This window comes from Pteropus alecto, unplaced genomic scaffold (genome assembly GCF_000325575.1).
Source record: "Pteropus alecto unplaced genomic scaffold, ASM32557v1 scaffold146, whole genome shotgun sequence".
Lineage (NCBI taxonomy): Eukaryota > Metazoa > Chordata > Mammalia > Chiroptera > Pteropodidae > Pteropus > Pteropus alecto.
The window spans coordinates 9,390,265-9,406,521 of NW_006442107.1; the positions used below are offsets into that span (position 1 = coordinate 9,390,265).

A 16,257-nucleotide genomic window follows, 5' to 3' on the forward strand; every position below is an offset into this window, starting at 1 on the left:
AAAACAAATTTCAAACCACGTAGTGATCCCTGGGAACAGATAAACTCCCAGGATCACAAATCACAGTTCATAGCTCCTTATTCATACCTGTTCCACTAGACTATAAGCTCCCTCAGTGCTAGAGCTATGAATAGTTAATAGAACCTTGTATTTACTCACTCAGTGAATGTTTACATTTATTGAAAGGCCTTCTAATATGGAATAGTGGTACGAGAGAAAACAAATGTTTATATACTTTGGAATTCTGTCAAAAGCTTTAGGGATTTGATGGGGGCCAAGGAGGAAAGAGTAACAGTCCAAAGGAAGCTGAAGAAAAGAATGATACATGCCTTCAGTCACTTTTCTCTAGTATTTATACACAGGCACACCTCCCTTTACTGAGCTTCACTTTATTGTACTTCACAGATTGAAGGCAAGACCCTCCACCAGCAAAAAGATTACGATTTGCTTTGCTGCAGTGGTCTGGAACCAAACCCGCAATATCTCTGAGGTATGCCTGTACCCTCGACATAAATATGTATTACTTGATTGTTGTAAGTTTCAAACTTTCCTCAGGTCTTCTGCTCTGCGGATAATCACAGAATGTTGAAAGCAGCAATTTCCCTGCACTCGTAGAACTTAAAGGTAGGAAGGGGTGAGCCAGTCTTATGGTAAATGGCTCTATGTGTAACTACAAACTGAAACAGTGAGATGAAAGTAATGAACAGGGTGCTGTGACAGAAAATAATGAGTCTTGAGAAGGCCTCTCAGGCAAATGACATTTAAGCAGAGACCCGAAGGATAAAGAATCAGCCAAACAGGATGAAATCTTCCAGCAGAGCAAATAACTACATGTTTGTCAGTACGTCAGTGAGCCTGATGTGCCCAGGCTTTAAAGAGAGATCCTGATTAGTCCTCAGTAAATATTTAACTAAATAAATCAAGTTCTCTGCAAGGTGGAAGTAGGAAGATGTATACATATATAAGATGCTTACTGGGAATCAGCTTTCTTGAGGTTATAATGATCTAGATTTTTCCTTATAATAGACATTACACTTAAAAAGCCCACAGGGGAAAAAGAAAAAGTGAGAGGGACTGAAAAACAATGTTTATATATTTCAAGTCTGCCCAGGAATCTGTAGAGGTAAATGGGGGCAGATAGATTCAAAAGGAAACTGGAGAGAAATGATTTCTGCTTTATAAATTTTCCTTCAGCTAGTTTCTTCCATATTCATATGACCACTTTATCTTTACAAAAGACATCGATGAACATGTATTCATAAAAAAGTACCAGATACAAAGCCGAAGTTCACAGATGCTATGAAAAGTGGGTTGGTTTGTTTGCTAATTAAGAGATGGCTTAACAAGTTTAATATCTAGCTATAAAAATAAGATGAACACATAGACAGAATATAACTGATAGAATAAAAAAAATTCAAAGATGTATATCAAACTCAATCCTGATTTTAAGCACCCACACAGACCTTATGACTATGTCTGATAACTTGGAAATATAGCATATGAACAAATCAAATAAGCCATCTAAAAACATCTCAAAAGAACAATTTTCACTTTTTATTTTCAAGCCAACAGAAAATATAAAATTGATAATGGCTTAACGAAAGCACAGAATTGCAAACATCTTGAATATCCAACCATAGAGGATTACTAAAATGAATTATGGCATATCCAACTTTGCAAAATCCTGAATTATTTACAAATCATGTACAAGCATAGTAAGTCCTTACTTAATGTCTTTGATAGGTTCCATGACTTTAAGAGAAGCGATGTGAAACAAAAGCAATTTTACCATAGGCTAATTGATATAAATAAGAGTTAAGTTCTTCTGGTATGTCATCAACATTATAAAGAAACAATGTCATTTGAGGACCTGCTGTATCTTAAATGACCCAAAACAATTTTGAGATACCATTAAGTATAAAAGCAGAATTCAATTAAACACATACACAACATGATCCTGATTTAAAAATAACTATATACACATTCATATGCAACACACATATTAATTTACTGAAAGCATATCAACTAAAATATTAATGATAATTATTTCTGAGAAGAGGGTCAGAGGTGATTTTTATAGTCTTTGTGTTTTAACAAATCTATCATTGTAGAAGATGCATATAATCTTTGTAATAAAAAAATGTTATTTAAAAACTAATGTTATTTTAAAAATAATTAACTGTGGAAAAAAATCTCTTTTGAGAAAACTACTACAGATTAGCATTTAATAACACATGTTAAATTATTTTACCTCATAATAAAAATTCAAAGAATAAAAATCTATTTGATTAACTTCACCATCTAAAATGAAAACCAGGTACGAACATAATTTTTTCTCAAATTACTTCTTCCAAAGGCCTTTCAACTAGGTCCAACTAAAGAACCATATAAATTAAATGATGCTACCATTTTTCAATATGTGTTTAATAAAAACTCCTATAATACAGAACATAGAGGATTTTGGTATCAGGTTTACTCATGTCAAAAAACTATAACAGGAGAGTTTCCCAATAAATGAATTTCCCCCAAAAAAGTAGTTATACAAAAGGTGATGCTTGGTCTAGGTACACATATGCTATCTAAAAGGGAACAAATGACAAAGGTGTATTTTTTTCCCCTTTTTTTCTCTACCACTTGAAAAACCAGACAGAAAACTTTTAGATTAACAAAATCTATATGAAAGTTCAAAATTTCTCTTGAAGTATTTATAGTAATATGCAAGGCTATTTTTTTTTTAGCATGATTATACAGGATTGTTTATTCAACTACCTTATATCCTGTACCTCTAAATTCCCTAAAGTTAAAGGCCATAATGTAACTCTTCAACTCTTAATGCTTTCCTGAGCAAAGACTAAAACTGAGCTAAATATTATTGAACAGAATATCATTATTGGTCAGCTAATCCATTTCCATGATGTACTATGGTTTATTCAAATTTCTATTATTTAAAAGTATAATTCTTCAATAAACATAAGGCAGTGAGATTTACTTGTATTAAATCAAATACAAGCAATGCAGGAATTTATAATTCAAGACAAAATGTAATTGTATATAAGAATTCACTTGAACTATTGAGAGTAAAAAAGTTGTGTGTGTCAGAGAATCTATCTGCACACACACCTGTGTATTTAATTCTTAGGAAGCATCGGAGTTACTTCTAGCTTCCTGATTAATAAAGTCTTAGCCACAAATCTTCGATTTTACTTTGAAACTTTACAGGTAAATCTTATATTTAAAATTTTGCCTCATAAAAGTTTCATTCAGCTAAACTCAGAGATTAATCTTGTCTTAGAACCATGTCATTTTTTTCTTTTTCTGGCAGAAATTATAGCTGTAAAGACAGAATAGATTTATAGAACATAAATCAATATTTTTTTTAGGGTTTAATCTTACCCTTGTGAAAACTACCTTAGTCTATTTACTACCATAGATTTCAAAACAAATCTAAAAGTTTTGACAGTTTTAGATAACTAAAAAAACTAATAAAAAAGATTCTACTATGCATCGTTAGTAATAAAGATCTAAGAGATTCCCAGACACAAAAGAATGGTAACACATAATAAATTCAAATAAGCTATGTTTATAAAAGTTACACATATTATTTATACAAAATCCTGCAGCTAAGAGGTATTTTCGATGATGTCAACTGTGCCACTGAACAAGTTTCACAGCTTTAAGTAATTTCAGCAGCTGTCATCAGTCTGTTATTACTGTCATTTACATTTTGAGGAAAGAAATAAAACAAAATGAGGCTCTTCTGCCCAACTCAAATTTTGTGGCCAAGATTCTGTTTTTTCGTTTTTAAAGCAAAAAATGTCTCTATTAATGCTTTTGATCTCTGTTTTCCTTCCTCTAAAATAGACATTTAAAAAACAGAAGATTTTGTTTTGTTTTGTTTCTTGTCATTAAAGAACATTATTACAGACAAAATACATAAATGGGGCACTCATTTTTTTTTGAGAACATCAAATTATTTCTACTACATTCATCAGTATATTGTCAAGTCTCAATGGCTTGTTTTATATTGTGCATAAAATGTAAATGTAATAGAGATACAACAGACAAAACCCTGTATGTATTTTGTATGTCCATTTACTTAGATGTGGGTTATGTGATTCTGAGTAGCAGATTCACATTCCTAAATTGCTATACCTGGTCTAATATTGCATCACATATAGTGTTCATAGCATAAGTAATTGTTCATAAGTGAACTGATTGTAACTTAGAAAACTAAACATTATCAAGCTACTTCAGTTATAACCAAATCATCATCACTATGGAAAAAAGACACTTTCTTCATGTGAAGAGACTTAATCAAGAACAGATATTACAAAGAATACCAACTTCCCAAGAAAAGTCCTAACATGAAATAATTGAAAGTATCTCTAGGAACTTAGTGTTTCATTCTAAAAACAGTACTTATAATGAGGGGAAGAGATCATTAATAGGTCCTACTAAATAATTTATTCTATTAAACTAGTTTTACTAAAAATGTCAGTTTACTCATGAAAAGTATTTCATATGGCTGCTACAAGGTGGAAATGTATTCAGAACCCAAGAAAAATATAGTTAATCAACTTGTTATACTATGAACAAAATAGTCTCTAAAGTTGTTTCCTTTTCAGAATAGATAAAAAATATTAATAATGGCATTACTGTGATTTCTATAATTAACAGAGAAAAAGGAGTCCAACTAACTACATTTTATCAATAAAAAATATCCACAACTACAGAAATAATTGGTTATTCAATGAGCCACTGTGAGAGTTATAAATCAGGTTTTGACTGCCAGTCTTTCTACTCAGTTATGATGTATCTCATTACTATTTAAATCTTCCACCAGTTTTGATACTTCTACTAATTTTAAAAGCATAAAATAAAAGGTAATGCCTCCAATTTTCAAAACACCTCCTTGGATAGTTCCGTGTTCCCCATTTCTCTAAAATCTAACTACAAAAATATGATTATGTGAACACAAGTTTAGAAATCCACATAAATCATCAATTTGATAATCTATTCTAGGATTTGTAACAAAAAATTACACCCAGCTTATAATAACAAAATTCATTTCTTAAATCATACTTCTAAAAACCAAAACATTTGCCAAGCTTATTTTCCAATAAATCTCTTCTGTTCTCTAGGTCTGTCTAACATCAATAGCAGATAAGTAAATAATGTTGGATTTGATTTCTAGTTTCAATAATGTGGCAGACAAAAATAAACTGAAAATCCTCCCACAGCAAAAGGTAAAAATGTGAAGTAGCAGTAAAATAGGTATAACTGTAATCCCACAGTATAATGCGACAACTTTAATTTTTTCCAAAGTTCCTTTTATTCACCAACTGATTATTTCACATAGATTATAATTAGTCCTAGAGCAGTGTGTCTTTTTTCCTTAACTTCCTGAAAAATTATCCTGTGATGAAGCAACAATTTGACAAAAGCTTGGGCTAAGTAAATGAAACTTCTTTATCACTGCTAACTTTCTAGCTGCATCACAACGAAACTATCAGCCACTGCTACGGCTCCAAAATGTTTCCACAAGTTTATCAGCATCTGTCCTTTTTGTTTTTTATCCTTAGTAAAGGGCTTTCACATGTGTCTGTACCCTGAAGTTCCTATTATACTGTTTCTTAGAACAACATATATGCTATTCGCAGTCATGATTCCCTTCCTCCTTAATCTCATTTCTTTGAGGTCTATGGGTGAAAGAAATCTGAAGAACAACTGTTTTTTATTGCTTTTAATTTATGCATTGCTTACACAAACCAGAGCTGTAAGTATTGTTTATAACTCCAGTTCATTTACAGCACAAATATGTAATGGGTGCTCACTCACCACAGGCTAGTCTCTGTTTAGTGAGGTACTGGGCACCATCTTTTATGCCATACCTGAGGACCTACGGGTGTATATACATTGTGAGACAGCATACGGACTTGGACCCTGAGGTCAAAGGAATGCCAGATGGCCAGGAGGAATGCCAAGTAAACTGACCACAAGAATACCACCACCCCATCACTCCGAAAAGCCCATATCTGCTTTATTCAAAAGTCCCGCACCTCCCTTATCCAAAAAGCCAGCTTTGTCCCCAGCTTTTAAAATAGCCAAACAGAGCCAGACTCCAAGTCACTTCGGAGGACCTTTCCTCTGTGCTGCCTCCCCTGTACTTGAGCACAAGCTTAATAAAATTTGTCTGGAAATTTTTCTAGGGTTTCCTCTCAATTTCTATCTTGGGAAACCCAAGAACTCCAGTGTTGTTAACAACTGCTTCATACTCCCTCTGCCTCTTCTCCTATTTTCAAATGCCATGTTCTTGATAAGAACAACATATTCTCCATGCAAAGAAAATCTTCACAATCCTTAAATCTTAAAACACACCAGTGATACATATCTTTGGAAAGACATTTACATAAAGAATTTAAAGGACTGATTTTAAGTCCTGGTTCTATAACTTAATAAACATGAAACCTTAAATAAATCACTTAACTTCTCTAAGTTTCTATCTTTTCATGAGCTTAAAAACAAATATATATTCATGAGTTTGTGTTGGGATCCCAGGGCAGGCCACCCCAAAATATCCTACAGTGACATGTCGATTACTTTGAATTAAAATTACTTGACAAGTAGCCAGTGCATGAAGAGAATGTGGACCCTCCCTTGTCTCCTTGAATCAAGAAATAAATCTTCCCTGTGAAACGTGGCCTTCTGATCCAGGGGTGCTAAGAGAGACACCCTTAAGGCTAGAATTAAGAAATCCAGGGCCAAAAGCTTACATAAAAGAACCTTGTTACTCCTTTACTAATTTACCACCCAAGCCCAAACTTTGGTTAGAGCCCTTACTAACGAGCACTCAAACTTAAAGTGCCTCTGCCCTCTCGTTTCTTCACAAATTTATTCTTTCTTTGTCTAAAAGGTATAAAAAGCTGGCTGGTTCATCATTTCAGAGAGCGTCATCTATCATCTTCAATGTACACATATTAAATTGGTTCTTCTGTTAATCTGGTCTTGTGTCAGTTTTGTTATCAGTCCAACCACAGAACCAAAGAAGGGTAGAGGGGGGAATTTCCCCCTCCCTGATATCTGTTACAAGTCTAATCATTACACTTGTTAGAATCAAACGAATGCAAATATGATAAAGTAATAACAACAGCTAACATTTATTAGTGCTCAGAATTGCCAGGCGATATGCTAAATCCTTTAAATTTTTTATTTCACTTATATTTAGTCTTCACAATAACTCAAAAAGGTAGATATAACTCTTATCCCTATTTTACAGATGAGGATTTCATGGTTTAGTAAAGGTTGAGTAGCTAAACCAAGATTACATTTAAAGAAGTGACACAACTGGAATCTGAATGAAAAATGGCCTCCAAAAGCCATGATTTTAACCATGTCTCCACTTTAGTTCTCAAGCTATGCTATAGGATTTTACATATGTTAAAGCACTTTATACATGCAAGGTGATTATCATTGTGGTAGTTGTTACTGTTATTCCTCATAATGGCCCTAGTCATGACAGCATCAACACGGCAATATACTTTGTCTCCAACATTCAGGAGTATGCCTTTACCAAAACAAGTGATTATGGTGGAGATAAAGACGACTTGTGAGTTCTTCTAATTAATGACTCAAGTACCCTATTCAGTCAAAGCATTCAATGCAAAATACTTTCTTTCAATAGCAAATTTTTCAGCAAAATGTTAAACAGTACTATAAAATAATATAAAATAAAGAGGCTCAATGCCACCTCACAAAATTATGTGACCAGAAAATTTGTTACCTTAATATCAATTTTTTAAAGGATTGTTTTGTAATCATGACAATTTGTCAATGTTTAATGGGGTGTAGCGAGCACATTCAAATATCCTGCACTAGAAAGATAATGTCAAAAGATAAAGTCCTTTTAAGACTTCTCTCAAAGTGAGAGAAATATCTCACAAAACTTTCTAGCTCTTTCAGGCTAGTTCCTTCATGGCTGACCAAGAAATCAACAGTCTCCTGAAAACTAATTTAATTTCCAAGATGCCTTGAAAAATGGTGTCCTGGGTAGCAGACACAAGTAATATGATTACCAGAAAGACAATAAAATGGTTACTCACCCATTACAAATTAGTAAGTGGTCATTCTAGACCAGTACTGTCTGATCGAACTTCTGGCAATAATGAAAATATTCCATATCTACACTGTTCAATAGGTAGTCACTAGCCACATGTGGCTGTTCAGCACCTGAAATGTGATTATGTAATAGACCAACTAAATTTTTAATTGCATTTTAATTAACTTAAACTTAAATTGTCACATGTGGATTGTGGCTATTTAACAGTACAGCTCTAAAGGATAAATAACAGTACAGCTCTAAAGGATAAATAACCTTTTGAATTGACTGACGTAAACCTATCGGCAACTAGTTATTTCTGGATGAACTAGAAAAATCCAGTTCCTATGGCGACAAACCTGAGGTCTGGCCTCTGGACCACAGTGACTCCATGCAGGCAATCTGAAGGCCAGCCTAAAACATCACCACAACTTACCACAACATCACTATACCAATGCTCACTTAAACACTCTGCTCAACATTCCTCAACTTATCTGTGTCACTCAGACCAAAGAACATTTTTCATCTAGTCGTTACTTTCTCTTTGCTGCCTCTTAATCAAACTGACAGAAACTAAAGCACATTCCAGAGGAATCAAGCAGAGATGCTAAAATGAAAAGGAGACAGTAGAGAAGCATGCTTTTACACTAACCTTTCATGTCTAAAGACATGGATTCAAATATAAATCAAACACTAAAGCTTGGTCGGCACATCCAAAACCCCAGGTGGATACACATCCTAGTCATAAAACTCTTACAATATGACAAGCTGAAAAACAGAGCAGATGGGAACAATGGGCAAATTTGCTCAAGGCCACAATCATTAAAAGGCTGGGTTATGAACAATGAAAGTATGATAAATGCCCTAGAAGTCTGGCCTTTGATTATTTTCACAAATCAATTCAAACAGAAAGATACTATATTGGTAAAAATTACTTAGGGAATTTCGGAGCTGGGAAAGATAATGAGAAAGACTGAGGAGGAGGAGTGTACACTAAAACATTCATTTCTTCCTATTGCCTACTAAGTCTAAGAAATCCAGTTACATAAAGTAAGAACTAAATTGAAGACTCTTCAGGTTAGTCACCTTTACTCACAGTTTTTTCTCAAGGGAAAACTACACATATTCACAAAATAATGCAAAATCAGTAGAGAGGTTAATTCCACTAAAATTCCTCTGAAAAGATCTGATTTTTAATAAGTTAAACCTAGAAATAAGGCTTTTAAACTTCAGTTATTCATGTTGCAGTTATAATCCAACTTTCATTGATAAGCAATAAGTCAGAATAAGACTATTTAGTCCAGCTGGAGTTTGAGGTTCTTTGCTTAATAATTATCTAACACCATCTTTTCACAGGCAATTTAAATAATAGTTCATCTTCATTTCACAGTCCTCTTGTCTCATTATCCCCAGGCAGCCAAAACTGAAGCAGTCCTATAACTGAATAAACTTTCTTACATTGCAGTTTGAAAATTGTCACTATGCTATTTATTTTGGCTCATGGGTACAATGTATGGTAACTATGCTTTCCTATTATTAAGATTTATGTACACCTTTTTACTCGTAAGCCAACTGCCTTCTTAACAATTAGAAACAATCACAGTAAATTCACTGGCTGGAAAATCAAAGTGCAACAAGAAATAAACTATTCAGTTCCAATCATTTAAACCTCATCTACCTGAATACTCTTTTCTTTTCATAAAATGGGAGTTGAAAAATATAAATATTATACCTAAAATTTCTGTTCCTTTTGTATGAAAATAAAAATATGAGCAAACATATTCTTTCCCAGTTTTTAATGTGTATTGTACCAAAAACAATTTCAAAATGTTTTGAGGAGGAAAATGATAATCTAACTGAACAAACTTTTTAATGTGGAACCATAAAAATGAATGATGGGGGGAGAGGGATGGTGATAGGGAAGCAGGGAGAAAGAGTACAATTGCGTCACAATTTTAAAAACAAAATAAATATTGAAATATAATTTTAAGTTTGACATAACAAGTAATAGAATATACACTCCCTGGTAAGTATAGGAGTTAAGACCAAAACAAATATCAAAGTATACCTTCTCTGATACAAGGCAAACGAAAGAGACTCAGAAATCCAGTCTGAAAAATGAAAGAAGCAGGCACTAATCAAACAATAACAACCAAAACAAAATCTAAGAGCATAGCCACATCATTCATATTAGGCAGGCCCTAAATAATACTCTAGACATACACCTTGCAGAAGAAAAGAAAAGACATGAACACAACATTCACAACTGCAAACTGATGACATATTCATTCTCTACTAAGGTGATAATTATAAAATCTAGGTAGAGAAATAATCTCAATTATCTGCTATTTCAGAACTTTCAGATTCATAAAATATGAACAGCTACACAGAACCTCAGAAATCATTCATTCTAAACTTCTGATTTTATAGGCTCAGAAATGATTTTCCCTGAGTTGGTAGGGTAGCTAATCTGACTCATACTACAGTGCTCTTCCCACTGTAAAGTGCTTCTAAGTGCAAAACTTTCCAATTTCATCAAACCTAAGACCTTTTTAAAACACATTCTCTTCAACAGCAGCAGGGCTAGAACAGGTTCTGAAACCTCAAAGAACATGACCAACTGCTGTATGGTGAAGAATGAAATATTAACCTGCAAGTGCCGAAAAATAAAAAGAGCTTCCTTCAAAGAGGGAGCAGTTGTTTCACCAATGCTACAAACTTGATGCATGCTTCCCCTTAAGAAAAATAACTACTGGTTTTAATGGTTTCTATTTAGTTTCTGGGGAATGTGAGTTAACAGTAACACATGCTGCCACAGCATAGCAAGCTCCAAAGTCTCCACTCAGAAGTAAAAAGTAAAATTCTATTAGGGGCAAAGAACTTTGAAAAGCGCTCATCTCCAATTAGCATCATTAAGACTGTAACATGCTTATTTTCATTAATTTTTATTCCTATGTTAAATATTTAGAAACCAATGCATAAAGACTTACTTGAAAACTGTTAACTACCCTGGGCAAGACAGATGGCATATAAATTTTAATAACTATCTCTTGAAAAAGGAGGACCCAACTTGCCATACTCTCCAATATAAAGAATTTAGACTGTTGATGATGATTGTTACCAATTAACAAAAGTGTTAAGGAGGCTTCTTCCCAACACCTCGTTTAGCTCTATATATGCTTAGTCATCATTTCTAGAGTTGCAAATGTGCAGTGATAACCAAAAAAATAAATATGAACCCATACGATTCTTTCAAGGGTTAGTCTTTCAATCATGAAAAGTTGATCATTATTAAGTCACATTTTTTCCTACCATAAAACCCAAAATATAAAAAAAATGAGAAACATTTTGTAACATTGCACTCCATTAAAAAGTCAGAAGAGTTCAGTTCAAATTCCAATGCTGCATCTACTGCAATTTGAAGAATGCCTAAGTCAGTTGCTATAAAAATTGTTTTTGAATCTCCCATCAAAAATAACTGGGAAAAAATTAAGAACGTATGAACGTATGAATTTATTTAATGAGAACCAAAGTGGATGAATTGTACAACTATATAGCTTTATATTTCTTGATTCTACCCATTCCCCCTTAAATTAAAAATTTTATCACTAATATAAATCATGATGCTGTTCTCAATAAAGCAATTTAAGAACATTTGCTTCTTCGACACATGCTACATTCCTCTTGCATTTGAGATTTAACCTTTCGTGACCCACAGGCTATGAATGATCTAAATTTAATGGAATTTCTATTAACTATTCCAGGTTTACAGAAGTCAGAGTACCTTAAATGGAAGTTCATCACTAAGATAAAGTCTTAAAGAGAAGGTAGACATATTAAAAACTTAAGAACTTCCTACATCCTATGAAAGAATGTAAACAAAAACTCAAAGCAAATTAAAAATTAAATTTTATTTATTTAATTATAGAGGAGGAAGTTGACAATAGTAATTTGGTTAAAGAGCTTATTAGGAAGCCATGAAATTTTTCCATAAAAGAGCTATACAAAAAAACACAGAATAGCAAAAATCTTATGAAATCTGTCAGATTATTTTTTAATTTAAATTTAGTTTTTTCGTAGTAGTTTTATAGAAATAAAATTTGCCTTTGGAAAGTGTACAGAGCATGGGATTTTAGTAAATCCAATGTGGTGATGACTGCACAACTGTGAAGCACAAAGCCTAGCCAATTCAAGTACTTATTCTTTATAATTAAGATTTCTTCACACAGAGGTTGGGGCAACAAGCTATAAAGTGCTTGGTGTCAAGCCTTCTTTAGACATTAAAGAGTCATCTATACTAACAAGACTGCAAAGGAAAATTACATATAAAAATTTTTTAAAAGTCTCTTATGGAAAGAATTGTAAAAGGATCTTTAAACAGTATCTAGCATAGTGTTTTTGAACAGATATTGACAAGTTATATTGTTCTGATTTAAGCACAGAATTGAGCTTAGCTTTTGTATTTCTAAATGAAAACATTTCATTAAAACAATTCTAAAAGAAAAAGATAATAACTCTGTCTGCTTACAAAAACAGGGGTAGAACTGGAGTGAGGGCAATTTAGACTAGCTAATAATATATGGCAGGGGTCCCCATCCCCAGGGCAGTGGACAGGTACACAGCAGGAGATGAGCAGCGGGCAAGCGAGTGAAGCTTCATCTGTATTTGCAGCCGCTCCCCAGCACTAGCATCACCGCCTCAGCTCCACCTCAGATCATCAGGCAGTAGATTCTCATAGGAGCACTGGTCCCTGGTGCCACAAAGATTGGGGACTGCTGGTATGGAATCTTCACTTCCAAACAACAAAAGAATCTCTAACATATAACATTTGCATCTTTAAGACTACATCACCAAAAAACGTAGGTATTCTCCTTGAAAATATCACCATAAGCTCCACATTTTTAAATCTGACGGAATTACCAACACAGAAGGTCACATGATTCTATTTATAGGAAATGTCCAGAATAAGGAAAGCCATAAAGATAAAAAGAAAATTAGTAGGTGCCAAAGGCAAAAGAGAGGAGGGAATGGGGAATAAAAGCTAATGGGTACATGGTTACATTTGTGATGAAAAATGTTCTCAAATTAAGTAGTGGTGATGACTGCACAACTGTGAATTTACAAAAATCCAATGTACTGTACACTTTCCAAAGGCGAATTTTATTTCAATAAAACTACTACTAAAAAACTAAATTTAAATTAAAAATAATCTGACAATTTCATAATGTTAATTTACACTACAATAGAAGTTATTCAGAGCTTTCTACCTGTTCCAATAGTTTCTTTTTTACCTTGGCAAGGCGGCTCATCTGATCTTCTGAGAGAGTACTGCTTGTTCTGCCAGGAGTTTTTGTGGGTTCTGATCCATCTGCTTCTACATTAGGCCAGACTTTCAAGTCATGCATCCCTTGGCGAAACATGCTAGACAAAAAGAGAATGTTCGGGGTAGAAGTAAATTAATGCTGTTCATTATAGGGAATTTTAGATCCCTAGACAGAGAGAATGCCACACTAGGAAATGCAAGTCTCTCGCCAAGCTTTAAGCCTCCAGTGGGTTGTAAAGCAATTAACTAAGCAACTAACATCCGTGTAACATTGTTTTTCACATGCCATCTTTGCTCTTCCAAGCAGTTAGAACTATTACAGAGATTCTAAAGGCAGACTGAAAGGAGAAAACGATCAGTAAAGGACTCTACACCCTTCATCACTCCAGTGGAGATCTTAGAAATAACAGAGACCAATTCTTACCTAATGAAAGAATGTCACATTTACAAGGACTGAAACAAAAATTTAAATAATTACATAACTGTCTACTTTAAGTGACAATTCAGCAATAGTAGACTGTACAGTCAAGTTGCTGGGATTTGAATCCCAGCTATGCCATCTGTTTCCCACATGATCTTGGGTGAATTACTTAACTTTGCTGTGCCTCAGTTTGCTAATCCATAAAATGGGCTTATAAAGAGTACCTATATCTCCGAGGGCTGTTAGAAAATTTAAGTAAATCAGTACAAGTAAAAAGTACTTATAATAGTATCTGACATATAAAAAGTATTCAATAAATGTTAGCCATTACTATCCTTTTCACTAGGTACAGGTTGATTTTTCTCCTGTCTTCCATAAGATCAATGTCTAAAAGGGAATACAACAGTGGATTCGTACAAGAAAAAAATCCCCATATCTACAAATCAGAAATTAAACACATAGTCAGAATTCAATCTGGGTTTGGTGATCCTTCTTTAAAATGAAACACCATATGACCTTTGTTAGTCATTTTTCCTTCAAAAAGCTATCAAGATCTAAAATAAAGGTAGAATAAACTTATAAAGGAGCTTTAGATGACTATGTTTTTTTTAGATATGCTCCTGTCAAGTTTCTGAGGTTTTTGTTTGTTTGTTTTGTTTTGTTTTTATGGGAAGTTTAAAGATAAAGATAGTGCTCTGTTATGTGTTCTCTCTTGTTCAGTGTTCTTTAACAAAACCTTTCAGACAATGTAAAGTCTAATCAAATAGCATCCTCCCAAAAACTGAAAGAGTAAGTTGTCAAATGCAATGGAAATAGTAATACTGGAAGTGTATACAGGTGAGTAGGCAAGTCCAAAGCATTTTGCACACTCTCACATGAAATAGTTTTAAAAATACATTTTGGATATATTGATACTTTTTCCCACCTTTAAAAACATTGCACTTAACTGGAAAAGTTTTACATAAATTTTTTAAACCATTATTATCGTGTTCTAACTAATGGAAAATTTCTTCACAGACTTTCCTGGCATAACAAAGAGGATTTTCACTGAACATTATACAATGTATACAGGTAATGTTGCCATAAACATTTAGATTGGGAACTACAAAGGACAGCTACAAGTTCATAAGCAAAGATTAAAGACCATATCTGTTGTAAAGTCTCTAAGGCTGGCAATAAACAGGTAATATCGAGCAACTATATCTGCAAAAGCTTACCTTATAGGCCCAATACAAAATACACTGAATGATTGTGAGGCATTAAAATTCTCAATATTTACCATGTTAAAGATCTTTTTTTAAAGTTACCTTACAAAAAAGCACATATATAAGCCATTTATAAAGTTCCATTTTCTTTCCATTTCAACTGAGATATAGATTCAACATCAAGGAGACCTGCTTGGTCTCTAAGAAACTGAGTACGGTGAAGTAATAACATCATTTTTAATGAATATCCTTAAATGTATCTTCAGAAACATCAGAAGGCCTCCCCTCCTTTTCTCTACCTCCCTACACCCCAGTGAATACTCTGACTAGCTGAACTTAACTACATCAAAAATAAGTACATTTGGCAGGAAGTCAGTTTAACTAAATGATTTAGGTGCCTTGGGATGAATGTGGAGATAAGATTTAAGGATAGGGAACGTGGAGGGTAGGGGTGATGGCAAGTGACTCAAATAATCAAATGAACATATTACTTTCTCTTGACACTAATGGAACGTTTGTAGAGAGTTACACAGCCTCCAGGTGGCAAGCCGGAAGATGCTCAGAGTATCGTGTCCACTTGGGAAATTAAGCCAAACAGGCAAGACAAAAGAAACAGCACAGCAGGACCTCCTTCACATGCCAGCAGAGGCCCAGCGACAGCTGCTGTTGACACTCCAGCTCCCAGTGCCAAGCCACTACAGCAGCAACTGCCCTGACTTCAGAATCCACATTTGGAAAAAACATCTGGAAGAGAAATCTGCAGTTTGCCTATGGTTCTTTGCCAATTCAACTTAATGATCAATCCATTCTTTACCTACTTAGAAATCTCATAAGCTAGACTTTCAAAATGAGAACAGTTATTCTAGCCATATCCTAACAGATTAGTTTTTCAATTATTAATTACACTATTCTCCAGGAAGTACTGCTTCAAACTGACTCAAGTATACAAAACAGATTATTAGCAAATAGGAAGAGCTGGTAGTCACAAGCATCCTAATACTATAATGCAATTATTAGACACTTTGAAGACCTCTTTTAAAAAACTACTGAGTCCATAACAGGGCTATTTAAGGAACAAGTAGGGAGCATCTGGTGTTATCTCACTGATTAAGAAACATCTGATGAAACTACGGTTCAAAGCACCATTCCCTAAGTAATGAGAACTGTGGAGGCACATGACATGATTTTTAATGGTAGGTGAAAGAAAATTTGC

General features: G+C 33.9%; 1 protein-coding gene across 1 annotated transcript in view; it reads right to left on the reverse strand.

The window, feature by feature from the left end:
• The window catches only part of PIK3C3 (phosphatidylinositol 3-kinase catalytic subunit type 3), a 123,981-nt gene that overhangs the window by 95,265 nt on the left and 12,459 nt on the right, over positions 1 to 16,257 (reverse strand). Inside the window, exon 5 of the mRNA XM_015595640.2 lies at positions 13,387 to 13,516. Within this exon, the coding sequence (XP_015451126.1) occupies positions 13,387 to 13,516 (130 nt within the window). The remainder of the gene's footprint in view (positions 1 to 13,386; positions 13,517 to 16,257) is intronic.